Source organism: Osmia bicornis, chromosome 4, assembly GCF_907164935.1.
Source record: "Osmia bicornis bicornis chromosome 4, iOsmBic2.1, whole genome shotgun sequence".
NCBI lineage: Eukaryota > Metazoa > Arthropoda > Insecta > Hymenoptera > Megachilidae > Osmia > Osmia bicornis.
Window position 1 is genome coordinate 4,436,296 of NC_060219.1, and position 27,382 is coordinate 4,463,677.

The 27,382-nt window shown below is 36.6% G+C and overlaps 2 protein-coding genes across 4 annotated transcripts; one reads left to right on the top strand and one right to left on the bottom strand.

Moving 5' to 3' along the window:
• Positions 1 to 218: 218 nt before the first annotated feature.
• LOC114879936 (neurogenic locus notch homolog protein 1) lies at positions 219 to 26,270 on the top strand. 3 transcript variants are annotated; one of them, XM_029195370.2, is made up of 9 exons: positions 219 to 1,192; positions 20,977 to 21,042; positions 21,153 to 21,250; positions 21,726 to 21,821; positions 23,797 to 23,922; positions 25,103 to 25,192; positions 25,303 to 25,382; positions 25,693 to 25,800; positions 25,873 to 26,270. In XM_029195370.2, exons 1-9 carry the CDS (start codon positions 708 to 710, stop codon positions 26,038 to 26,040), a joined length of 1,317 nt encoding a protein of 438 aa, XP_029051203.2. In that variant the 5' UTR covers positions 219 to 707; the 3' UTR covers positions 26,041 to 26,270. The 3 variants fall into 3 exon arrangements, with proteins under 3 accessions (XP_029051203.2, XP_046141466.1, XP_046141465.1); XM_046285510.1 differs by lacking the exon at positions 219 to 1,192 and adding an exon at positions 12,472 to 12,646; XM_046285509.1 differs by lacking the exon at positions 219 to 1,192 and adding an exon at positions 18,977 to 19,070.
• On the bottom strand, positions 26,259 to 27,162 carry LOC114879942 (protein LLP homolog). The gene is made up of 3 exons (XM_029195382.2): positions 27,033 to 27,162; positions 26,687 to 26,861; positions 26,259 to 26,616 (listed from the first exon to the last, which is right to left on the bottom strand). Exons 2-3 carry the CDS (start codon positions 26,844 to 26,846, stop codon positions 26,354 to 26,356), a joined length of 423 nt encoding a protein of 140 aa, XP_029051215.1. The 5' UTR covers positions 26,847 to 26,861; positions 27,033 to 27,162; the 3' UTR covers positions 26,259 to 26,353.
• Positions 27,163 to 27,382: the final 220 nt, after the last annotated feature.

Genomic DNA, 27,382 nt, shown 5'->3' on the forward strand with positions numbered 1-27,382 from the left:
CTCGAAACCATGACACCTCTGGGTCGCTGTTGCACTCTGCAGGCACGTCCGTTGCTCGTAAATAGAGAAACTTCTAGCTGAGTTGCAACTTGCAAGTTCGAGGCCGATTCTAAGCAACGTAGACGAAGCTATTTGGAAATTTAAATTATTTCAGAATTTTTAGGGAATTTTAATCTCTCCATAGGAACGAATTAAAAATGGTACCACGATAATACCATTCGAGTTTCGGTACGTCCCATCTATCCCAGGAACGATCATCGCGTCCCTACATCTGCTAAACCTTCTCGTCGAACGCGTGCAAGGATATGTAGGTGGTTAGCCGAGCGGTTGGCGTTGTATCAGGAGAGCAGACAGGTAGAAGCGGAATGGACGAAGGGGAACGGAGAGAAGGAACAACTCTCCCGAGAGTGGACAAGAGAAGAACGAGATCGTTGAGAGAGAGAGGATGAGGGGCTAAAAGGAGGAAACGAAGAGAGTAGAATGGGATAAAGAAAGAAAGAAAGAGAATGGTGGGGTTGGTGCGAGTTGTTCAAGCACGTGGAGCCTACTCGGTGTGTCTCGTTCAGTAGTGCTCTCGGTTGCTTTCGAACGATTTCGCACCGGATGTCCATCGAGCCCGCTCGGCGTATTCAGTGGAGGGCCGCGGTTGAAAAATCGTTCCGGTCAAAATCATTGAGAATGTAATCGTTCGTCGCGGCTGGTCACAGATGTCGTCAGAGAAAATCGTTCCAACGATGGCTTTCGTACAGAAAATCTTCTTCACGTGCTCGTTGCTTGTTTTGCCGATCGAGATCGTCTCGATCGAACATGCGTCCAGTTCGGATCGCTACGACTCTTCGAGTCACAGACTAATCTGGCCGATCTGGTTCCACGAGAAATTGTCTCGTATTCGGCACGATCGTGATTCGAGAAGTTCTCAGCAGCATCTCTTTCCGGAAAGATTTACATCGACGATCGCGCCGCAAAGTGTCGGGTCCAGACATCACGTGGAGCAACGGGTCCATCAGCAACGATCCGGAACAACGAAACCGGAGAAACTCAGCACGATTGCAGTGGCCGAATACGGTGGTACCAGAGCGATCGCTTATGCCGGTTATCATAACAATCATCGTCATCAGCCGAGGGAAACTGTTACGCAGAGCTACCCACATCTCACTACGACTCCGTCTACCTACACCAGGCATCATCCTGGGTAAGTGATACACTATGTAGCAGTGTTTACATTTCAGAACATTTATTCTTATTTTAAATGTCTTAAGTTTGGTATGTATTTTGTCTGAGTTCAGTGCATTTACGTTTCATTCGCCCTCGTCGTTCGTACGTGCAAAGTATTATTTATAAACGAAATATTATGTTCCAACGTTATATTGGTTTAGTTTAGGAAACTGTGTTAAGTTAATTATAAAAGTTCGTGGTGGAAAACTAATTATCTGGTTTACTTTTAAAATGAAATTTGAAGTAAAACTAGACTTATAATTTACCATATGAAGTAAATCACATTTAAAATGAACTTTTAAAATGAAATTTAATAATAAACAAATATACAAAAATAGTATCCTGATATGGTGATTAAGAGTATAAATATGATTACAAAAGGATAATAATGGTATTAACCCTCAGATGGTGGACCATAGAGAGAAACATTTTCATTTTTCTAAATTTTACACTTTTCTTTTAAAAACTATTCTTCTGATATATGAAACTCTTCTCATATATGAATATCCTTGTATAAGTTTCGTAAGATTGGGTCACGACTGACCCGGGCTCCGCTGTTCAAGGGTTCAAACGGTTTACTGGATAATAATGTCAAAAAGAAAATATATTGATACTAAATCTTTAGTCAAATTGTGCTTCCACCAAGTACCAAAGAGTTCAGAAAGCATATTTCGCTAAATTGCACAATAAAATGTTGAGACATTGTGTTACAAAGAACAAAGGCCACGTATAACTTCACAGTAAATTTCTCAGCAACGTTCAACAATCGAAGGAGATCAATTTCTCGAGCCATCCACCTACTTCCTGCTCGAGATATCAACTTCACCCACCTTTCTGCATAAAATGGAACGTTTCTGCCCAGCCACCCTCGGAGCAGCGAACGTAGGTGTCCCTATCGCGCAGAGAACGCACAAGGAGAATTGAAACTAAATTCGAGCGAAAAACTTTACGATCTGTCGGATAAAGCGCAACTCACTCGTTTAAACGAGACGACGAGTCGTTAGAGAATTATTCTACGGTACGATGATTAATGGTTTCTGTAATCATTTTTTGATCTGTCAATTTTCTCCAACTCTTGAACCAAAGATTTGCAATTTTATTTTCAAGTTACTTCTTGATAATTTTATTTGTTATATCTATTCGTGACAGCGATAATATTTAATCCTCCATGAATAACTTGGGTTTTTTATATCCGCGATTAATTTTTTTTACTGCTCTTGACTTTCAAAAAATATGAAAAAATTTTGAGATGCTTATCGATAACTTATTAGAGGCTCTATTTTAATATATAATCGTTCTTTGAGTAAAATGTTCAAAAGATTTGAAAAGAAAAATAAATACTCGGGCTTAAACGATTTAGCTTGCCTATAAAAGGTTAATGGCTATAATTTTAGTTTTGTTCGGTATCTTTTTTATGTTGACAATCTAGGGTTAAAGAACTGACTGATACCGTTATGGAAAATATGATAAGAAAAAGTACTCGTTGTTGTGAAATGTGTTCACAATCGTATAATCTGTATTTAAAAAAGTGTTTTACAAAGAAAGTAACGAAAAAGATAGTGAAGTTGGTATCTCGTGCATACAATGATAAACTGGAATCATACATTACGAAACAGCAAAAGGAAACCGAGATAAATGTTTTTCAGCTGCTCAACTTTCAGCCAAGGGTACGAGATTGCTTGAATTTATTGCTACCTTTTTAAAAAATAACTCGCGCTGAAGTTAAAAACACACGAATAATCCTTGTTTTGAAAGAAAAGAGTGATTCATACTTCCAGAGATCCTTCTTATTATTTCTGAAGATCCAAACTTGAATTTTATGCAAAGCTGCAGAAGAATTTAGGAAATATTTTCCCGGTTTTTATAGAAATTTGAATAATCCCTTGTCTTCTACCTAAGCGTATAAATTCCCTGTTTTATCAATCCCACGATAACTTCCTAAACAAGATTTTGTACTTCCATCGGACTCCCGTAATTTCCTTTTTCAAACTTATCTCGTCACCGCCCTTACGTACTTGAGGCACGTATTTCAATTATTTTCAAAATTGGAGTTTACACAGAGCTTCAGGATTCAGAAAACACTTTTTCTTTTGAATAATCCTCTATTTCAGTCCTATAAAATAAAACGTTATACCTTTACCAAAATTTAGGATTTTGCAGCTAAAGGGGTGCAGCTCCATTTTTGCTAACTGCAAGCTTTTAAAAATGGAGTTGCATCCCTCTTGCTGTAAGGTCGTCAATTCCATTTTCATATGAAACATTATTTCCCATTTTCAATAGTTAAAAAAATTAACAGTGCGTGTATATTTAAACCATATATACTGTATACAAACATAATTTCATTATTTGTCATTCACCTGCAAGAAACCGCGAGGCGTGTTCCCCAGACGTTGTACACTTGAAATGAACGCGGCCACTACAGATTAAACCTTCCGTCAGTAGAATCGGCGCGGCTTTTGCCGCTTAATTAATCGATCGATTAATTATCTCGCGCGTAACGCGTTCCTCTGTCACGTGCAATTATTGGGATTGTTGGTGCGCGACGGTTGCGGTTCCACTTCGGCTCGCCTTAAAGCTTTCGCCGTGGTTGAGTAATAATCGCAAACCTGTAACTAAAACTCGTTAATTAATTTGATTATTTTGCATTTTGATGTTCTCGAGGAAAATTTTGATTCTAAAGCTTTCACTACGCTGTCTGTTGAGTAATAATCGCAAACCTGTAATTAAAACTTGATAAATATTAGATTGTTGCTGATTCGAAACGTAGGAAGTTTTACTTGATTTGATGACATAAAAGTGTCGCGAAGTAACACTTACGGTATATCAATTTAAAATTTAAAGTTTATTAAATATTGCTATATAAACGCTGCGTTGATATTCTAAATAAAAAATGGCTGGAGTTTCATTGAAACAAACAACGAAGGGATCAATTTACAATTTGGTATTGACTAGTCTTCAATCATTTATATCTGAAATGACATAGGAATTTTTTATTCCCTTTTTGAAATGCCCATTGTAGTGAAAATTAGATATTCACTAGTGTACAATTCTAAATTGTAATTGATTCCACAAGAAAAGCTCATCGTCTGTTATTCAATGTTACGCTCGAGGCAACCGTGTCGATACATAATCATTGGCGATCGAAAATCTGCTAGCGATCGATTGATTTCATATTTCCTCGTAGCCGTGAGAAACGCGAGAGTGAAAGGTTGATTCGAATGTCGGTAACGCGGTCATTAACGTCGTAAACGTTGCGCCAATGATGGCACTTTATGGTGCTATGGAGCTTGACTTTTCGGTGAATTAACGAGCGGTTAATCGAGCGTAGAGAACGCGTTTCGTGGCCGGTGATTTAGCGGGGCTGGTCCCTAGCGTTGCTTTTCAGGTCAGTGAGAAAGTGATTTAGTGTTGGCTGTGCACCAGAGCTGCCGGTGCAACTTTGTCAGCGAAATCGGTGAACGAAATTTAGTTTTGTGTGTGTTTCTATCTTTTTCAAATATTTTTTTTCGGTTTTTGCTATATCAACATGACTTCAAAAATAAAATATTCAATAGGAGAAAGGGGTGGGATTTAAAATCATTTTTTTTTTTTTTTTTTTAAATATTTTATTGGTGATAAGTTTTTCATTCTACATTAGCAACTGAGCAATTTCTGACCGCAAAGGACATTTCCAATTAATACCTTTTTGCTCTTCACCAAACCTGTATTATTCATTTAATTTGAAGGCTATTTGGTTTAATTAATATGACTTAATTATAATTTCCCTTATTTAACAGCTGAGAAAATTATTTATGACCAGACTTCCCTACTATGGTTAATCTTCAAGAAAGTACTTACATATTCCCACCCATCGGAAGTTCTTTTTCTTCAAAAGGATGCCGACTTCTAAATGTACAACATGCTTCGATGAGATCAATCATTTTCTATGTTAACACCCACAGTAATATTAAATCGGACGAAAATTAATTCCTAAATGATTTCTTCCTTCATTTGCGAATACAAATTATTTGGTAACAACGTTTACATCGTTCTAATGAGCGCCGGTCAAGGCGAAGGGCCGCAGGCGTTCACGCAGCGCGATGCATCGTTCGTACGAGAACGCGGCCACCTTTGTCCGCGAGAAACAAAGGTCTTCTAGCATGGACATTTAAAAAGAGCGCACCAGCGAGATCCCTCGTTACTATTTAGCTTGAACGCGATAATTTACCTCGCGCCTACTGTTCCCCATTTCTCCATTCTCTTCTTTTGTATTCGTTCCCTCGTTCTCCGATCGAGTTACCCAGATTACGAGGTTGCGAAGAAAAATTCTCATAAATCCCTTGCTCATCCTCTTTTGCTCCTCCGTAGATCGAAATACGTGCCATTAAGTCGTCATCTTGAAATTTCAATTTTGACCTCTAGAGCACCTCTTGCTTCGAACTAGAATTTAAATTTCCACTCGGGTATAGCTCTCGTCGACGAACGACCGATTCGAAATGATTGGGAAGAGGAACTTTTATTGATGCAATGGTAATGACACTTAAAGTGCGATTCAACGGGCCGGACGAAATACGAAAGCTCGTTTCGAAATGCAGAAGCGGAATTCGAGGTCGAACGGATTGATCTGCCGAGTGTCGTAAAGGAGTCGACAAACCCAACCTAAGTCAATGGTTCAACCGAGGTTTATTCAATTACCTTGCAATCTATTTGTTGCAGAAAAATATGAAAAACGAAGCTGTAAATTTCAATTAGAAATTTGCTATCTCACTGATACAGAAGCATTGTAGATTATTATTAAAGTATTAATGGTACTCAGAATGTCTCCCTTATTTTACTTATGACCATTCTTCAATAAACAATCATCTAATTAATTATTCAGAACCGAAATTTATTTTTCAATGATACATTACATTATTTAATAATTAATGTCCTTTGAATGTTGAATGACAGTACATCTTCTGCAAAATGGTACCAATTTATAAAACTATTACATATAGCTGTTGTTATGTGTTTTACTTGATTGATCAATGGTCGACGATAAGAAGTAACATGAATAATGAATGTATGAACGGTCCCATGTACTCCAGATAATAATCCTGCAATGTCACATCTCAGAATGGTTCGCGCGTGGTCTAGTATACGTCTCCCTTTGCGTCGCTATTGGGTGCACCGATTGATCGATTGACGAATGGTTCGAGGAAATAGACGCAGCTGTTACGTCCACGTTGTTGTTGGACGACACGGCACCATTTGTTTCAGCGCTCGATTCGAGACCGTTCTTCTGCATCAATGCAGTTACCATTTTCCAATAGCGTGACGGAAAAACAGAGACACGTTTCGAAAACGTTCTTTACCAGCGTTTTGTGACAACGAGCTGTTATTATTGCTGTGAATATGGGGATGTATACATTTATTCAGTGTTCTATTGCAAATTGATGAAGTTAACGCTTTATTTAGCGGAAAGCTATTAATAGGCTTTTTAATACCCACTAGCATCTAATACCCACAAGGATCTTGTTTTGGGGTGGGATAGGTTTTTTAGAAATACCCACATTTTCAAAATTTTGGAAATCTGGAGTTGTGTAATTCTGTAATTTAGAAAACCTGAAATTTTGTGATTTTGTAACTCTGAAATGTTGGTAATTTGAAATCTTTCAATTGTTTAATTTTGATATTTTAGAATTTCAGAATCTCAGAATTTTAGAATTTTGAAATCTCAAAGATTTGTAATCATGGTATTCCGGAATGAAGGAAATCTGTAATTTTGCAATTGTGATTTTTTGAAATTTTGAAATCTGAGAATTTTTGAATTCTTAGGTGTTAAAATTTTAGAGTGATGAAAATCCATATTTTTCTGAAAGGCCTGCCCACCCTAATATGTCGAAGAATTTTCCATGATAAATCTTAAAATTATGAGATATGAATTGGATCTTGTAAAGGAATTTCACTTTTTATCAAAAAAATTGACCAACTTTTACCATTATCCTTTAATGGCAAAAGATAATTCAAACGAACCCAATACTATTAACGTCCAGCAATTCGCATTTGTCATGCATATCCGTACCTTTTGAAGTTTCATAATCGTTACACCGCTATCAGCGTGGTGACTCTCGCCGCAGATACTTTCTTGACAAAGAGATTAATAGTTGAAATGGTTATTGAACCATGACTATACAAACAAATATGTGAACCGTACCAAATGGTCAGCCTCTGTACCTTGACACACGTATCTAGTCAGCTGTTCAGAATTTCGTATATCCCCTCTAAATCTCATATATGTCACACGTATTACTAATAATTTATAGCAGGCTCAAAGAACGTTCCTCCGCATAATTTTTTTTTTATGCATCACGAGAAAGCTAAAGGTACTAAATTTTCGGTTTTACGAGAAGAAGCAAGATATTGGATCGTTTCATAAATCATTTCGATTTTCCAGAGAATATGAAATCATAAAATTGATTACCATATGCATCTGTATGTTTAGAAAAATTTTCAAAAATTTCTGAAATTGTACCACGATGTCAAAATATTTTTGCACAATAGTAAAAATGAAAATTAATAGATTTTAATTAATATCGCATAGGATAAATGATTGAACGTTGCTTATAAAAATTAAATTGCAATCAAGATTATAAAGCCTCCAATACGAAATCGCCCAGTTTAACTGCCAAAACTTTCGTGTCACACGCAGGACTTAAATTGGAACACTTGCACTCCGTCACACTTCGCACATAATTCATGTTCAATTACAGGCCAACGTGACTGCCGAGTTCTCGTGAGAATATTGATCCCAACAGCGAAAAACAACTCGTTAAGATATATAAAACGAAATTACTCCAAAAATATATACATATTCTTTAATCTAAAAAGGCAAAAAGGTTTTGATCTCTTTTTCTTCTATTGCTTCTTTTTTTAGATTGAATCTAGAATCGTGCAAAGAGGAGCAAGGGATATTCGATTTTCTTTTTTATTTGACGGGGAACTTCAAGGGGTAACGCCTCGTTTGGCTTTGGGCGAAATGTCAAATACCGCTCCTTCAGCGATCCGGCTTCCAATCTCAAGGAAGTTGCTGCGTGGCATTCTCTCCGACAGCAACAACGTCTTCTTTTAGCACGGACCATTTGAGAACAAATTTAAATCAAGGTCGTAGCATGCACAGTATACGTTGTTCTTATCGATTTCATGCTTCGTATCTCGTCAGTTTGAATGAAAGATTTGACGTTAATTGCTGAAAGTAGGTGTTAGATCTTCGTAGGTGCATTTCAACACCTTTACAAACCGTCTCACGAATTCGTAATTTTAACGTTTACAATTTTGACAATATTAAAAATATCGGAATATGAGAATTTTTAAATATTAGACCCACTGACGTAACTAGGTAGGGAACAAGGTGCCCTCCAATCCCTACTCCTCGCCTCAAAATGTGAATTGGCCCCCTCACCATTCTTAAATTCCAGAATTTCAGAACTCTACAATTGCAAAATTTTAGAATTCTACAATTGCAAAATCTTAGAATTTAAAAATTTTCAAATTTCTTGAAATTTTTGGCCCATTCCTTCCAAAATCCTAGTGACGTCAATGATTAGATCACTATACTTTAATTTTCAATAATTACATTCGAAAGATTCTTTAGTATATCTCGATCTTTAGAAAATCCTCCGGCGATTCAGTCATTCCTGTTAATGGAACACCGCAAAATCCTTCAGTGCCTGGAGGGAAGGTTTCGTGTTGCGACTGGACGCAAAACAAGCAGAAAGAAGGAACAACGAACGTAAAATGACATTCCATGGACGCAAATAGAGCACGTCTTTTGCACGTACGTTCTGTCGGGCCCTCCTTTTACTTTCTTTACGTTTCTGTTAGCGTGTACTGTACAGGGATAAACATAACAGCGTCGGCCATTCAACTCGCTGAACCTATGGATAGGCTCTGACCAAAGATAGGTGTCGTTCGAATAGTTTAAATTAGTTCAAAGATCGTGGTATTAGGTTGCTGCATAAGGTTGTTTCTGCTCTCTAAACTTTACCTTATCTTACCGAAAGGGTTACATTTAATTTTACATTCATTTCCATTTTTCTTTTTTTAATTTTCAACTGTTTCTTTGTATATCTTTCAATATACCAAATCATTTCAAATTTTTACTGCTTAATCTTCGAACAGCGGGTTCTGAATCAATCGATAGGATATTAGAAGTATAATTTTTAAGCCAAAGAGTTTTATACAATATTGGAAGAATAACTTTTAAAGGAATAATGTAAAATTTAGAAAATGGGAATAATGTAAGATGCAAAATCAAATTAAAATTAGGGCTCTCTGTCTGGTCCTCTGTCCGAGGGTTAATTACACCAAACATGTTGAAGTACATCATTTAAAAATATTGAGTATCTAATCTTAACCGAAGTATCGCGATATACGGTTCCGTGGATCTGGGTCAGAATAAACCCGGTGCCCCTTCATTTGTAATGCAACAATGCAACTGGCCAAAATAAGAGTCACCGTTAAAACAACTGGCCTATCAATTTCCGCGAAGCAAGGATGATCGAAAATTGTCAGGCACGGCACGGAATTATCATTTAATGTCTCCGCGTTATTGCGATGGCTGGTGGAAGTAAAAGAAAACGGAATTGCCATGAATTATTCAAGCAATCGCAGGAACGCGAAGCAATAGCGGTGTATCGCGGGATCGATACCGCATGGTTCGAACACTTGGCAACGATAAGTCCATTTACGCCCGACCATAAAGCCGGACCGAGGGAATTTTCAAGAAGATCATCGGGCAGGCGACCTTACGGGGCTACGAATTCTTGCCGCGCCACCGAAGCTTTGCTCAAGGTGCTTTTTTATTCGCAACACCATTTACGGTGGAACACTATCCGGTTCGACCACCTGAGGGCCAACGAACACACAATACTTCCAGCAACTCGTGCGTCTACCTGCTGCTCACGCCTTCTCCGCCCACTATTCCTGCCCGCGGTTTTGACCTCCTCACCTCTCGCTAGCCCGAGCTACCGCGAAAGAATCATCGCTAATGGATTTAAACGGGGCAACAGGCTAACCTTACCGTTGCCGTCCTTCTTCCCGACCGGTACACACACCGTATTCCTTGCTATCCAACACGTGCTGCTAATTTTCGTTTAGAATCTTCAAAATGGCTATTTTCTTTAATACAATACTAGACGAAGTATCTTTTCTTATTTTAGTTAAAAATTTCTTTTTCTTTCGTCGATATCGTTATCATATTTTTCTGCCAATTTTACAATTCACAGAAGCGCGGGAAAATGTTTCAATTTAACTCTCGGATGGCGGACCATGGAGAGAGTTATACACTTTTAATTTAATTTTCTATTTCATTTTTTTAATTTTACATTGTATCTTTAAAAATTATTCTGAAATTATGTATTTATCTTTAGGTTTATTTACTAAATTAATTGTTGCCCCTAATATCATTATTTTTAATGTATAGTTTGGTTTATATGAAATATCACTTGATGAAATGACAAATTGAAATTAAGAACGGATGAAATATATCCTGGGATACATTTCCAGCGAACGATAGAGATATCTGGATTCAACATTGTAACAATGATACAAAAGTAGTAGCATTGTACGGTCCAAGGAAATACATCATAGGGCAAGGTTACCATATTCCACGTGTAGAGAACGATATATCACTGCACCAGCTTGAAAGCATAAGATGATAACTCATGCCATAAGAAAACGTTACGTCATTCGACGTGTTCGTGCAGCTTTCGTTGTTACAAACACGATATATTAATTACACAATTACCCATAAATAAAAACCGTAATAATAAAGTTAATTATATCAATTTGAAGCTGAAAGTTTGATGAAAATGACTATGAATTTTTCATTAACATTCTAAACGCAAACAAGGTTCATTATTAATGTAAATAACGAATCACCACGTTAAATAATCTTTCTCAAGATAAACACTTTAATGCAAAATATTTTTAAAGCGTCGAAGGATATTGGCTCTGAGAAATTGAAGAGCAGTTTAATTAAATTTGACAGCATCGTCGCGCTTAAAGCGTTTTCGACAAGAGTAAAAGAAGCGAAAGGTGCAAAGAGACGAGGTTATCTTCGTGACAATATCAGCTGTAAGGCGGTAAAATCACGTAAAACGATGGAGATGCATCGTGGAAAATAATAAGCAGCGGCGAGGCAGTTATTGGCACTGTGTAGGCGCGTAATTACTTCTCTGGGAACCGGTAACCCGTCATCAAGCAATTTTGTAATTTGGAAGCTTCGCAGGTTCGCGCTATTTGCCCGCGGCTTCTGTTGCAGTATCCCTTATTCACCATCGATGCGAAAAATCAGCTGCAACGATCGTTAAAAAACAGCAGGAGATTCCTTGATCAGAATAATTCTATATGGTAGGGATATTTTAAATCCTTCTTCTTAGAAACAAGATCATTTATATACTTCCGATGATAGATCCTAATTTATAACATATAGAACACCTTAGAAAATAATATAACAAATTCTTATACTATTCCTGTATAAAATCGATATCCTAATGAACTATCATCCAAGGTTTATAAAACATGATTTTTTTATATATGTCGTTAAGGTGCGTTAAGGTCATTAACCTGATTATTTTTTAATTTCTTCATAAACAACGACCGCTATATAACATTTTCGACCTTGCTAACATATTGAAAATTCATTGAGATCAAATAGTGGGATTTTTGTCTAAATATTTACCAAAAATATATTCAAACGTCTCCAATGCCTCAATTTATATTTTTCCTCAAAAATCATGTTCAATTTTCATTGCAACCATAGTCGTTTAACGTGTCCAATCAAAGTTGCTACATTGCCATCTTCAACGTTAATTACCAGCTGTTATTCTAAAGAGGATCGAAACATGCGATCGAGTCATATTTATAAACAATTCCAAGAAAAGCTGACGAATCTCGCAAGATGTGTTTGAAAGAGAGGCGAACGTTGACGTTTCGCAAATTCTCTTTAGTATATACAACGGGAGTCAGCGCGTCGGATTGTTTAGCTGACGGATCGAGGGTGAAGGAAAAGGAAGTGGCTTGCGAAACTACGTCGCTCGTTAGCGATCGTTATCCGCGCGTTCGATATCCTTAAAACTCTTCATCCCGATAAAAAGATTTCTTCTTTTCTTTGGGAGCTTGCGAAGAGCGGACCGCCAAGGAGCGAATGACGGAGGCTCGGTGAAAAATACTCAACAGAGGGTTACTGAACCCATTTGTCATCCTCAAAAATAACTCCTTCAGTTTTATGATAAACCATCGCTATGCAACGTGGCAGCGTGTAGTTAACGCGAAAAAATATCGTCAGCCAGCCGAGTGACGGGAGTGCAGCAAAGAGGATGAGAGGCTGTTAAGAATATTTCGGCCACATGTGTGCATCAGAGGGAAATTATTTTCTGATGACGTCCCTCGAGGCTTTTACGTTCCGCCAGTATGTAAACAGTTCCTTTTTTCTTTTAATTTTCTATATTTATTTGCACCTATTGCCTATATAATATTGACAAATAGTTACGTAATAAATTGATATCGTGCGGCTTCCGCTACTTTTAGAAACAATTACAGTAGTCGCATATGCGTTTGTATAATATGAGTATTTAAAATTATTTGTTACAGATTACGTTGTAAGAGTTAAATTAAGTCTAAAAGGTGTATTATCTTAAGTTTTCTTTTTATGCCACTGTAGTTTATGGAGAGTTGCTCGATTTCTTCTTGTACTGAAAAAATATTTAATCTTGCGAATGTCGTCGTTTCTGACGTACTAAAGTTCTTCCAAAATCCTATGGAGGATTACAGCCTGTTCGCTTTGCATTTTTGAGTATGTGTGATTTGGCTGCTATTTATTATAATAGCATTATTAATTATACATTTATGTATTAGAGTCTTGTTATTTGTGCTAAGTTTAGATTTTCATGAGATCAGCCAGTGTAACTGTTTTTTAACTGTTTTATATGTTTAATTTTAAAATACGTTTAACGTGTTGTTTCCAAGTAAGCTTATCGTCGAGATGTAAACACGTCCGTAGTGTGTCTGAAACGGAATTTTAATTTCCTCGTCGAAATCAACAGCGTCATCTCATATTTGAAATATACCGATGTTTCTAATGGAAATAACATTTAATTCGATTTGATTTACTTTGAGATTACATGGAACATGTTACGCTTCGCTGACGTTGCGACATTTTCTTCTATCGAAATTTATAAGCCGGTAGAATTTTTTTTTTTCTCTCGGCGTTTATAATTTTCTATCGATCGTGTTTATTTTTCACGGAGAAGGAAGAAGTTCACGGAAGTGGGGAGATGTATTTGCTTGATACACTTGGGTGGTTAATCGGGTGTGCAGTGCCATAATTCTGGGCGTTCCGTTCGCGTCATCCCTTCTCGTGTTTGAACACGCGTGCAACTCGAGGCGTGCGCGAGACGAGAAAATAAAGCAATAGACGCGAAACGAAAGCCTCGTGTCCTGCATGCAAATGCGATGTAATTCAACGGCGTCAATTAAAATCGCGCGAGAAATGAATCGGGACGCACGGATGCCGTGAAGCAACTCCGTTCTTCACGGGGTGCTTTCTTAGCTAGCTACGAAGTAATGTTATGACTCCCTCGTTACGACTTTGCGTTTTCAACGATCATTCATGACGTGGCTTCTTCGCTTCCTGATGTCTACCCCTTCATTGAATCACTTCAAAAACAGGTTACTTTTAGTAGTAGGTAACTTTTGAACGGATAAATTCCTAAAATTAAAACCTGTGTTCGAAACTTTATGCACCCTTTAACATTAGAAGAAGTTCTGATTTAACTATTTACATTTTTTCTCAAAGACCAAGCTCGGCCATCTGAGGGTTAAATCCTGATAATTTCGTTCTCAAATATATTTATTTCAATTTCTATCGAAATTTAAAGGTTTATCGAGGTGTGCAGTTATAAATGAAATTCTGGTAATGAGAATCCTTCTATTCACGAGAGACTTTCCAAGGACGAAATTTCAGTTTGATTAATTGATTTGTCGACGGGACTTCATTAGATAGAGTGAACGAGACGCGTTTCGAGGTGTCGCAAATTTCTCTGCTGTACTTGATCAATCATCGCACTTCGAAACGGTAGCCAATGACCGGTTGGATGGTTGGAAAAGTTTCAAACCCGCGAATTGCACCGGTCGAGTACGAGTACCACTTCACTTTAACCAACCGTTTCTTTGTTCCTTCGTGCGAACGTCTCGAGGACGTCTCGTCGCATTCTGTGTGTTTTGTGGACAAGTTTTTGATCGGTCGCGAGACCGGCCTCTCGTTCCTTTCGATCATCCACGTAATCGCAGCTCAGTCCGATTTAATTTTAGATCCATCATCAAGTGGAGCTCTACAGACTTTGAGATTTCATCTTTTTAACGCGTGAACCGATGATGCGGCACATTTTATCTAGTTATTGTACCTGGTTTTTTCTCAGAGTTAAATTAATTTTGCAAATTTTTTTAATATTCTAACTATTCGAATAAATGTTAGAGGCGTGCGAGAACTCGAAAATATCGGGTCGGGTCGACTCGGAATTGTTCGGGTCAGGTCGGGTTGGCCCGGAATTGTTCGGCTCGGGTTGGGTCGACTCGGAATTGTTTAGGTCGGGTTGGGTCTGGCCGGCTCGGAATTGATCGAGTCGGCTCGGTTCTCCGAAGTATAAATGTGCAAGACCTCGAAAATTTGAGGTACTTGATACTCGACTTGTTGGTCGACCCAAGGTGAATTAGATAATTTTTTAATTATAATTTCCAATTCCCAAACATGTTGAATTAAGTTCGTCCCGAAACACAGTTCTCCAAACTTCAGGAATCCCGAGATATGTACTGGGTACCGAAATTTTCGATTTTAATTTAATACATTTCAAATGTCCAAATTGTTCAGATATTACTAATCCAAATACGTTACTGAAAGTTAACAAATTCAGATCCTATACCCCTTTGAAGTAGACTCATTAAAGATCTATTTTACGAGTGATCGGTTCGTTGAGAGGTGGAAACCACGAGGAAAGTCTTTTTATCGTGAGCTACCGTCACGAACCGAGACAAGAACCAGCGGAGCAAGGGTTCACGAGATCGGACAATAAAGAGTCGGTGTTTATTACTCCTGGCGACATTGCAACGAGCGTGCAAACCGTGTTGTAACGATCGAAACAACGCTCGACGACGGTTTACCGGTATACGACGATAACGTACAACGTTCAGCTTCTTTGGATGAAGAATTCACGTGTGTGGATGTTGGACGCGAGTATCCTCAAGTTAAGCGAAGCTGAATATTTATGGTTCAATTAGAAATCGATCGAGGATGCAAGATTAATTGATACCAATGCGGTGAACATATTGACTTCGATCCTGATAATGTACACCAAGTGTTATTCACGTTTTTGTGTGCTTCAACCAACGCATTAACCGGTTAATCTCGTTTGCTTTACACTCGAATCTACGTGTCCCGTCTACACTGGTTTTGCGACTATTTTTATGAATTATTATTGCAGCAGATGATCATTTTTATAGTCAAATATTATTTATTTATCCGTGGACTTGCATCTTTTATATTGTGCAATAAAACGTGATATCATTAATTAGTTTTAATGAATTTGAGAAATTGTTAATTATGAGGTAAATCTGTACGCTGCAGAGTCGTATCAAGATTTTATCAGAGGCAAAGAAATATTTTGTTTCACAATGTAGATTAATGAATTTGTGCTATTCTACAATTGAACATTTTTAACATTTTTTCGAAAATTGATTCGTTCATATAATAATATTAATTCTCATAAAGTAGCATTATATTCTTCTAATACATTCTTTCTACTCTTATGATAATTTTAAAGTTTCCAAAGAAAATAATGACTTTCTCTTGTGAAAATTTAAACAATATCTTAATTTGGAAGAAAGCAAATACAACGGCAAAATAATTTTACGTTTACTTACACATTATTCATCAATTGCAGAAATAGAATCCATACTAAAGTTCCAATTAACTTTGCTCTAAATAATTCATTTTTGGGGTAACACGTTTATCCACTCGTAATTCATTGCAATAATAAACACGTCGTAGTTTCGCATTTGTACGATAACGTCTCTCCCCAAAAAGACACGAATTCTTCATCATCCGCGACGCTTTTAATTCCATTTTCATCGATGACCCAGAAAAACGTGGAATGTCTTTCAACTATCGGCGAGAAAATCTCACCGCCAAGCAACAGATAGTCAGTGAGGCAAGGGTATAACGAATGGTCACGATAACTCGATGCTGCATTCACTTCGACCGCTGCTGGAAGAGGAAAACATGCGAGATCACCGTTAAGGTTTCGGAAGTACCTTTAAGAGAGTCGCAAACACGCGAGCAGTCAATGCGGTAATTCATTGAAAATTTATCACCTTCGAGAAACTTGCAAGCGGTATCACGCGAGCCTACCTTCGCCCGCTCCAGATCGCTAATCGACGGTAATTTTATTACCAGTGACATCTTCGTATATTTTCCCCATCTTTTCCCTTTACCGGTTAGTCAATGGAGAAAGTTCTTAGAACGTATTAGGCACCGTGTACTCGTTGCTCTGGCTGAATTGAAACCTTTGTAGTATCGCTAGGTGAACGGGTTTTGATTGCGTACGCTATCTCCTGATACCTTTTCTGCATAAATAACACGGAATGATTTATCATCTTGATTGTCTAGCTGCTGAGTAACTCGCGTTTCGTTACGCGCGGTAATTGGTTGCTTTTATCAACTTTCTTTTTAACCCTCGCACGGCGGACCATGGAGAGAGCCCCCGATTTTAATTTAATTTCGTATTATATCATTTTCATTTTATAAATTTGACACTATTTCTTTAAAAATGACACATTTAACTTTAGATTCACACTTTATCTACCGGAAGCCTGTTAATAGACTTTTCGACACCATCGGCTGTTGAAGAAAAACCAATTAATAACCTTTTGATTATTACAAATTTACGTATAAGTCAGATGAAATAATAAAAGTTACATGTACTTCAATTAAGAGGAATTATTTTTAATTATTGTTAATTATAAGGTAATAGTGCATGGTTGGTAGATAATGTGTTAATATCCTTGTAAGGTTGGGTCACGATTGACCCAAGTTTCGCTATTCAACGGTTAAGTTTTATCCATTTTTTTTTTTGCTGCTTTGTATAAAAAAGGGATTATTTGAATATTGTTTATATTATGATAAAATTGAAATTGCCATTAATAAATGCCAAAATTGGCACAATTTATTCTAATAGCTTCTAGAGAGAACAGCAGCTAGTTTATTAAGGGTAAATGGAAACAACCTCTATATCGTCCATTTGCTGCCAGTTATTTTCTGAAATCGTTCGCGAAAGTACGTCCAACTTCTTCGATTTCCTCGTTCAATGTCGTGGACCGACCATGTTGGACGTTATCAACATGGAGTGTTCAGTATGGGCACCAAAGCACCCGAACCAGTATTCCCACGCGAATATCCCCCGAACCGTATCTGAACCTCGGTCCCGACGTGTTTCAAGAGATTTTTCTGCGAGTGGAATACGCTCTGAGAACGATTTGATGCGTGTGCTCCGTGACAGCGGAAACATTCATTTTTTATAAACTGAAATTGCCCTGCGAACGTGGCTCGTGATAAAGGTAAACGAAACCTTGTTCACGTACTTTGTATATTGCTATAATTTATCGAGTGGAAAATTCAAATGAAAAGAATAAAAATTTTATTACTATTTTTCTTTATTAAGGATCAAAAAAAAATATTGTAAATAAAAACACTTTTTAAATAATGGAATATCTCCTAAATAAGAGATTTCTAAATTGCAAAATTACTAAATAATAGAATTTCTAAATAAAAAAATTGAATTTTCTAAATATTATAATATTTTAAACGGTATAGATTATTGACGTAAATAGGTAAGGGCCACGGAGGGCCTGCCCCATTTCCCAAAATGTGGATTGGTCCCCTCATTATTCCAAAATTCCATATTGCAAAATTTCTAAGGGACTCAGCCCCCTCCCCCCGCCAAATAGAAACCTAATTACACCAATGATAAAGATGTTAAACGATAGAGAAACCTAAATAAAATTTCTGAATAAATGAAACTTATATTTATTTAAAATTTTCTACATTTGACATACATATGTTTTCATATCAAAAATGTTGATCTCTATGGAAACAGTGTCTACGACAGTAGCAAAGTTTGAAGTTAATTTCGATCCGTGAAATGGGATCAACAGGATGAGATAATGTCAGACGGTCTACCTGTCTCACAGAATCTACACGATTCGCTAACCTGGATCACCTGCCGTGCTAATCCCTTTGATCCTTCCTGGCACAGATAATCCGTAGGCAAATATGTGGCTCGTCCTTAACAGGCAGATTTTGCAAGCATCCTTGACGTCGTTAAAGACCTTCGTTTTATTTTGTACACCTGCCGGATCCAAGGACCGTGGGAATCGCTGGAAAAAATGAACAAACTCTTCTTTTTTTTAGTCTGATCATAAAAGAAGTTTTTTGTTAAGATTCTCCATTATGCGTTTAAAAATTCGAAAGCTCCTCTTAAACATGAATGAACTTAAAAGTGCAGATAATCATCTCAAGTATATCTCATTCTATAAATGAAAATCACTTTCTCCGGGCAGCCACGACTTCTATGAATACATCTTCCTACAACATCGTAGCGAAAGATCGCTTCCTCCTCGAAGGATTAATGCACCTGGAACCGAAGTGCGTGCATCATCATTCTTCTTGCAGAAATTACGTCCAGGGAGAAGGAAAGTTGAGGATGAACGATGACATACGCTCGAAGCCAAGCCGAGGGTGGCGTTTTAATTGGGCAACTGTTCGTCGTGGACCAACCATTAGTGTAACTAGGATTTTTGTCTTTTGTCCTTTTTAATATCGCATTTTAAATTTTTCTATCCAGATTATTTCAAAAAAGAGTCAAGTACTATGAAAAAAAAAAATTTTGATCATTATAAAATTATTGAAGATAATTTCCATCTTCCTATGCTAATTTTTCTCCTAAAATATAATGATTTTCTTCCAAAGCACTATTAATAATATAATTAAGAGTGATTGTGTTAAGAACTGACAAATGTTCTGTTTTTTACTCATTTTAATACTGCAGGCGCTCGCTAATTCCCCGTTAGTAGTGATTGAAAGGCTGTGTCACATAAACAATAAAACTGTGAAGTAAGCACGCATGCCATTAACACCCGATAATTCCCCGTTCGATAATATTCTACCTATCCCTAGAGCCCCAAAGGAGGGGAATTATTAAACACGTAATGTAATTTGTAATAGGGTGTAGATAAAAGTAACTTATTCATGCGAATGGGGTCAGCTGTAATCGTTTAAATCGTATCTCTTTGATCGACGATCATCGCTGGCGTTCCTGGCACCTCTTCGCGCGATCAAAATGGCGCGGCAGTTTGAAAATCCGACGTCTCGCGATGCGAACCACGTGGACAGGACCCGGTGTTGCGACAGTAAACGTCGTGTCGCGTTTCAACGAACATGACAGCGACACAACGAGATGCAATTTTCTCGCTGGCCCAACGATGACGAGGTTGTTTCAAGAGATTGCCTCTCGTCGCCCAATTATGCGAGATCCTTTGCGCGTACAAGCGCGCTGAATCCTTGTCCGCTAACTCGTTTGCGTAATTTCTACGTGAAATACTTGATCTTTCGCAGGGAAGAGCGATCTCTGTAATAGACATCGTAATCATAAGAAAAGTGTTAGCTCAATAGAAATCATTATCTTGGTCCATGATGATAGGGTTTGCTTAGATCTGAGTTTAGAATGTTAACCCTTTCTCTTATGTTTTTTTTCCCGATAGTTGCTTCAGTCAGTGCTAACCATTCATTGCTTGAATGTTAAAACAAATAAAGAAAGTTGAAATATCATGCATACATGACAATTCAACGATTCTTGACTGGACAAATCGTAATTCTAATCTAAAAGTACTAGTCGGGATGATCTTTTTATTAATAATCTGATTTTCTTTTGTTCATAATTTTTCAATAAACAATGCCAGCCGACTACAACATTTTGAAAATTACTCATGTATGACGACTTTAACAACAAATTAAAAAATCATTAGGATCGAAAGATGATACCTTTTTCTAAATATTTACCTTGAAAGGACATGAATTCTATTGGAATTCTCTGAATAATTCATCGAAAATGCGTGAGGTAGAGAATTTATTCAAAGTCGATTACGAAACGAATTCCGAACGACGCGCTGATCGATCAGCTCAGCTGATACGATTACGATCGAATCAATCAAATAACAATACGGTTAATAAAACTTGTCGAAGGAGATCAGCTGCAACGAAAGTTGTCGTATAATCCTTAAAGGACTTGACAGTAAGCGTCCCTTTTTACGATCTAGCAGTGCGAGTTACACTCGCCGTATTGAATCCCGAAGCTTAAACGCCCTCTTCGGAATTCGCCTCTCTGTATTTAACCATTTCCATTTCCATATCGATTGAACGATGCAAATGAAGGCGTGTACCGTGTCGGATTGGTCCCGATCGCTATCAAAACAATCGATTCATTAATTTAATTTCATCCTGTCACCGCTTGACAATGGCTAGAAGCGGCATAAATCTTAATAATGGATGTAAAGCCAACAGCGTTTCCATGGCTCGAAATGTGCTTCGAAGAGGATGCGATATCATGATAAATATCGATATTATTTATTGTTCCATTGAAGATATGTCGTTTGGTATCATCGATACACAAATTTATTCTTTTTCTGTTGCAGAAGACGCGTTTGCAATAGATCGGTTCCAAGCTCTACGGTTCATCATCATCAAAACGGACAAATTAGGTAAAGAACCCTGTATAGAATATAGTGTTTATTTGTAAATTTCCTTAAGTTTTTGTATTCGACATAGTAGGTTACAAAATTAAATTTTTGCATTTTCATTTAATCTTTAGGTATCTTAATATTTTTAATATTAAGGCTGACACTTCCGTTTTCTTGTGCTGCCCAGGATGGACGCAGGCGACCCATTTGAGCTTCGGATGTAACAAACGTAAGTAAAAAATTCTTACGTCAATCAGTGCCGAATTAAGGGTAAGTCTAAAGGTGCCACGTTGTAACCCCTTCATTAACTGTGTTAAAAACTATTAAAATAAATCTCCTTTTACTGTTACCGTTTTCTTTACAATTAAATATAATTTAATTTTATTTAGAATAAATTTCAATTTTTGAGAAAACTTTAATAACCAACGAGGCCCTTAAAGGTTTGATAGCCCCGGGTACCGGAAATCTTAATCCAGTCCTGACGATAATCCTATTCATTTATAAACCGTTTAAACAATCAGGCGTCGAGTTAAAAATATGTGAATCTTATCCTCTTTCGATTTTAGTTCAATTATCTATGGTATGTACAGTTTAATAAATTTTCAATTACACATCAAGTAGAATTCTTTCACGCACCATGTAAAATATTTACTGGTTAGTAATACGTGATATGTAATCTGCAGCTTAACTTAATTGCCTTTCAGCTACCTGCCCAGCACCATGCTTAAACGGAGGAATATGCACCTCCCCCGGCAGGTGCACGTGTCCCAAAGGATTTACAGGCAACCAGTGCCAGACAGGTAATATCAAACACGAATGCAAATCAATTCTAAATTATCATTTCAAATGCTAATCAACGGTATACGAACAACATCGTTGCAGGTGCACCCTTTCCATTTCACTTTACATTATATTGAATTTCTGATCACTTCTTATTAAATTTCGTATAACATGTTAATGAAATTTCTGATGCTAAGTTAAAAATTTTAAACATTGAGTCAATTATTTTTTTTTTCAATTATTGAATTCTATAGAGATCACCAGTGATCCGTATTATAAATTTAATACGTTAAACTATTCTATAGAGATAACGATACAAACCAGGGAACGATTGAATCGTAAAATCTTCTTGGATCATAGATTAAACCAAAGGCAGGTCTTCGTAGCGAAGATCGTTAGGCGTAATTAAATTGACGCAGATCGATACGGTGTTCGATAGCGTTACGCGAATACCACGAGTCGTTTAAACGTATTGTGGTGTCCAGCAGCTGGCTGCTTTCGATAGATTTACGAGCGATTTCGTTAAGCTATGCGGACGTTCTAATTACCGGGGCGATGTAAGCTGTGTCAGTGGCGGTTCGATCCAATAAAAAAAGCTCCTTTGCTAGAGGGGAGGTTTCGACACTCCCTGCAGAGAAATCCTTGAAGCTTTCATGGGCCACATTCCTGCATTTTATCATGACTTTAGTGTGCTACTGACATGCTTCTGAATTAGTATTCTGCTTTATTGGCGTTGTGATTGTGTTGCTAGATGCAAGAACGACCTCAGGACATTCCTACCTTTTTTGCATCAAGTGCATAACTAGATTTTCTATCTTTTCTACGTAAATGGTAATTTTCATCGATTCATATTGGTTTGTATTTAAGTCAAATTTAAATTAATAAAAACTTGAGAAAGTTATAATTAGAATTAATTTTTATAATTATAATGACAACAGTATAAAATAGAAATGTTAAATTTATAACAGTTCTATTATTATTTATATTTTTATAAGAAATGCTTTTATTAGAGCTCTCAAAATATTACAACTTAATTTCAATAAATATTTTGAGTTTTCCTTAACACTGCAGAGAGCTTTTATTAAAAATGTAGATTTCACAATTACAGATTCACATTCTAAAAATATACAGGAAACATATTGCGCGTTCGAATCTTTTAAATGGCATAAATTTCAAAGGAGAGTTAATTTTCTGAGTACACCAGTTTAATACGTCTACGTTTATGATTAATAATATGATTTGAATGGCTTCTTGATTGCAGAAAGCATGTTCATTGCTGTTCAGAATTTTGAAATCGCCCATTAATATTAATCTTCTCACTGTTTCGTATTATGGTCGCAATAAAGGAAGCATGGGTTATTGCAGTGAAAGTACGAGTATTAATAAATTACACATGGCACATCGTGCACCAACTGTCATTATCTGTAATGCTATAATTCTACCTACTTTTGTTTAACTTTTATAACACATCATCAAAATTATCGTCGCATAAAATAATTTCCCGATCCCTGCAATTAAATTATGAATCACCTACTCAAATACATGTAATAAAAAGTTTATTATCTCACTAAACAAAGCTTACTCCTTTAACATACACATTTGAAAGAACTTTTTATAATTGAAAGAATCAAACATCAATGAAAACGTGTTTTTCAATTGTCTTTATATCCCAATCATTTACTTTAATCATCAAACAAGTTACTTCGAATGGTACCACTTACTCTCCCGCTCTTTCCTGCTTATCCTCAATTGAACACCTCAACTCTTGATAACTAATTTAAATTTCCAAGTAATTTATTCATTAAAATCCTCGTGGCCATTCGAATAAATTCAATGGACCAACGGAAATCAGCATTACTTTATGATGTACATGTAATATTCGCGAATGGTTCTGTCCGGAACTTGAAGGGTATTTCGCGATGGATCTGTCGCAGCTGGTAAGCTGATGCTATTAATTTTTCATGAATTAGCATAACTTGTCCACCAACGTTACAGACGTCGACGAGTGCGTGACAGAGAAGCCCTGCGATCAGCTCTGCAGAAACCTACCCGGAACCTACGAGTGTCACTGCAGACCCGGTTTTCAATTGCAGAAAGACGGCCAGTCCTGTCGAAAAAATGGTGAGCTACCGTTGTAAAAATCTTCTCAACAAGGGCACTGCACGATATTCAGGACACTAATTCGTTATAAACCTTGTATAATTATGGAGATTAATAATAGCAATTTTGACCACGTACTCCTTTTATCAGTTGATCGATGATGCTAACAATAAGCTGTTTTTTGCATTTCTCAATACTAAAAATAGCCAAATATAGAGTATCACTTTTGATGTGATTCAAGCTTTGAATGCCGCTCACGAAACCCCACACAGAACATCATCGGTGAACAACAACTTTTTGAACGGCTTCCAGTATCCGTGATTCGTGTCACAATCTCTGTTTTTCGATTTTCCAACGAGGAACAACACCCACGCTGTTTGCCGAATAAACAGATAACTCGTTTCGTCGCGTCCATTCGCATTGAACTTGAACTTCGATACCATTTGCATGAGCTTCGTCCGTGACAGAGAATTTCAACAGCATTCGTGGTATAAGGTCAAGACCATTTAGAGTTAGTTGGATTTAACCATTAGAGGGTGGAACCAGATATATCAGTGCGGATAATTATAATCCAACAATAAACTTCTAAGCTTCAATATTCCTGTCTTACTATTCTAAGTTTAATTGTTCGAAGCTTTAGAATTTTTAAGTTTAAGAATTCTTAGCTCTAGTGTTTCTAAATTTAAATATTCTGAGTTTTAGTATTTTTTTCATTTAAGTATTTTAAGCTTCAGTATTCTTAAACTTAAGTAGTCTGGGCTTTAGTATTGTTGCATTTAAGTATTCTGGGTTTTACTGCTGTTAAATTTAAATATTCCGGGGTTTAGTATTTTTTTCATTTAAGTATTTTGAGTTTTAGTATTCTAAGCTTCAGTATTCTTAAATTTAAGTAGTCAGGGCTTTAATATTATTGCATTTAAGTATTCTGGACTTTACTACTGTTAAATTTAAATATTCCGGGGTTTAGTATTTTTAAGTTTAAGTATTCTGAGTTTTTGTACTCCTAGGATTTATTAATCTAAGCTATAATTCTCACAATCTCGTCAGATGTAGATCTCGCATCACAATCTCGATATAAATCTTTCGAACGCGATGACCATGTAGAAACCGGAAGCGGTTTTTTCCTTCAAACAAGAAGGTCTTCAAGCATTACTCAGTTTCCATTACTTTCATTTTTATTAATATATATATTTTATTTCAGATACCGAAGACACTGCTTTTGAGGCTCGAGATTTAGAGGTTGATTTCCATGAAGCAACAACGACCAAGCGTCCATCTATTTCCTCTCACGGTTCGTACTATTATAAATTAAATCAATGAACTTTATCTTACAAGAAGAATGTCATGTAAATGGCGAAAACTATCTAGCGCACAGGTGGCAATAACAAATTCTGTCTGCAGATACGGAAAACGAGGTGGCCGACGATGACCTCGATCAGGACTACGAGATTATCCTGAAAAGGCTGACCAAGCTCGAAAAGGTATGTTGGACAATGCTTTGCCGTATGTTATTTGACTTGTAAAGGAGAGATACGTTTGTTGGTCGCTTGAAATGCGAATACAGCACGCCAAGGGATTTTCTTCTTCTATCTTCAACTTTTAAACTATCACTCAGCTTCAAAATTACATTGCTTCATATAACATTTGTTCGTTGTTATTTATAACAAATTGCAAATAAAAAACAAAGGAATTAGTAAACAAATTTTATTGTTAAAATTATTTAGCTTCTTATGAAGAAAACCTAAGTTCCTTTGGGTCGTAATTTTATAAAATTTACTATTTCTTTTTTAGCAATTTGCAAAAGGAAGAAAAAGAGACACAGATACGACAGAAATGAGCGTCAAAGTTGCTTCCGTCGTTGACAGTATAAACGAAATGAAAAGAGCTGTGGAAAATATGGTGGGTATTCGACGTAAATTTAATAAAAGGTATAATAAATATTATTTATCTTAAAAATAATATTCCTTGCAGCACCACATGCAACAGGAAATATACGAGATGCGAAGTAAGCTGAGGGAGTACGAATTGGAGACAAGGAAAATGCAACATTTGACGAATCGAGTGATGGAATTGGAAAATCGTTTAAGACTACGTTGTAGAGCAACGATGCCGATAAACGGTGGCGCATTAAACTTTTAATGTCACTATAATAAAGGGAAATATCAAAATCCTACAGGGCATTGCCCATAAATGTAATATTTATGTATGAATACTTTTTATAAAGGATATACTACCACTGCCATCTTCATAGCTTTTATGTGTTAGACTTTTAGTAGAATTGTAACTTAAATAACCTTTGTGATCATTTATATTCAGCTTTGTATTAAAAAAACAAAAAGAATAAACTTATGCGACTCTTACTTAAGAAAGGTTCTTGTGATTTTTTATTACAATAATATTTTCTATAAGTTCAACAGGGAGGCATCAATTAATGCTATGGATTATGAAAGGGTTACTTCTTCTTTGCTGTTTTCTTCTGTTTCCTAGTTATCCTTTTATTCGACCCAGTGGTTGATTTTTGTGATTTTGCTCTACCCTTTTTATGTTTAGCAATTTTTCTTCTATTCATCCATACTGGATAATTTCCAAATTGGTCCTTCATTGTTCTTTTGTTGTATACTCTACCATTGCTGTCTACTTCCATTGTGTCTAAAGCATCTTCCTCAGTGCCTTCTTTTGACTTTGTGTTTTCTTTTATTGTCTTTGCATCAATCACTAAACACAGACATCAGTTAAAACTCAATGTAACAAATAAAAGTGTATTTTTAATAACATTAAAAATTACCTGTAGCAATTTCTGATATTTCTGACATCTCCACATCTTGAGATCCGTTCTCACTAATACCCAATGTTTTTTTTAACCTATCTAATTCTTTTGCTCCATAACGTTCTCTTTTAACTGCCCTACATTTTCTCCTCCATTTACTGCGCAACGATTTTGCCATTTTATTGATTTAAATCTGCAAATATTGAAAATACAAATTAATAATACCTTCGATAATATTATATTTTGTCAAATTAAATTAAATTGAAGCACTATTTGGACAGAACCACAACATAAACAATAAAATTGAAATTCAATAATAATACATTTATTTAAAAATTCAAGCTGCAAACGAAATAAAACTTACTTGAACAGAGTGTTCCGTTGTACGTTTTAAAAAATACTTTACAGTTTTATTAAAACTTGAAGTAAACACGTGTTGGAAAACAGCATTATAACAGCGTAGATCCTAACCTCATATAGTGTCACTGACTACAGATGTAGAAGACTGGAAATGCCTCTGTTTTCAAAGGGTCATGACTTAGGGGGTTTCAGAAACCCCAAGAATTTGTCGTCGTGCAGAGTCAATGGGCTCCTTGACTCCACAAGATAATACAGATCGACGTGCAGAGGTAGCCGCCGGGGTCCATGACACCCCGCATTCCATAATATCAGTATACAGGGAGAGTCAACGGTGCTTCGGGGTCCCAGACACCC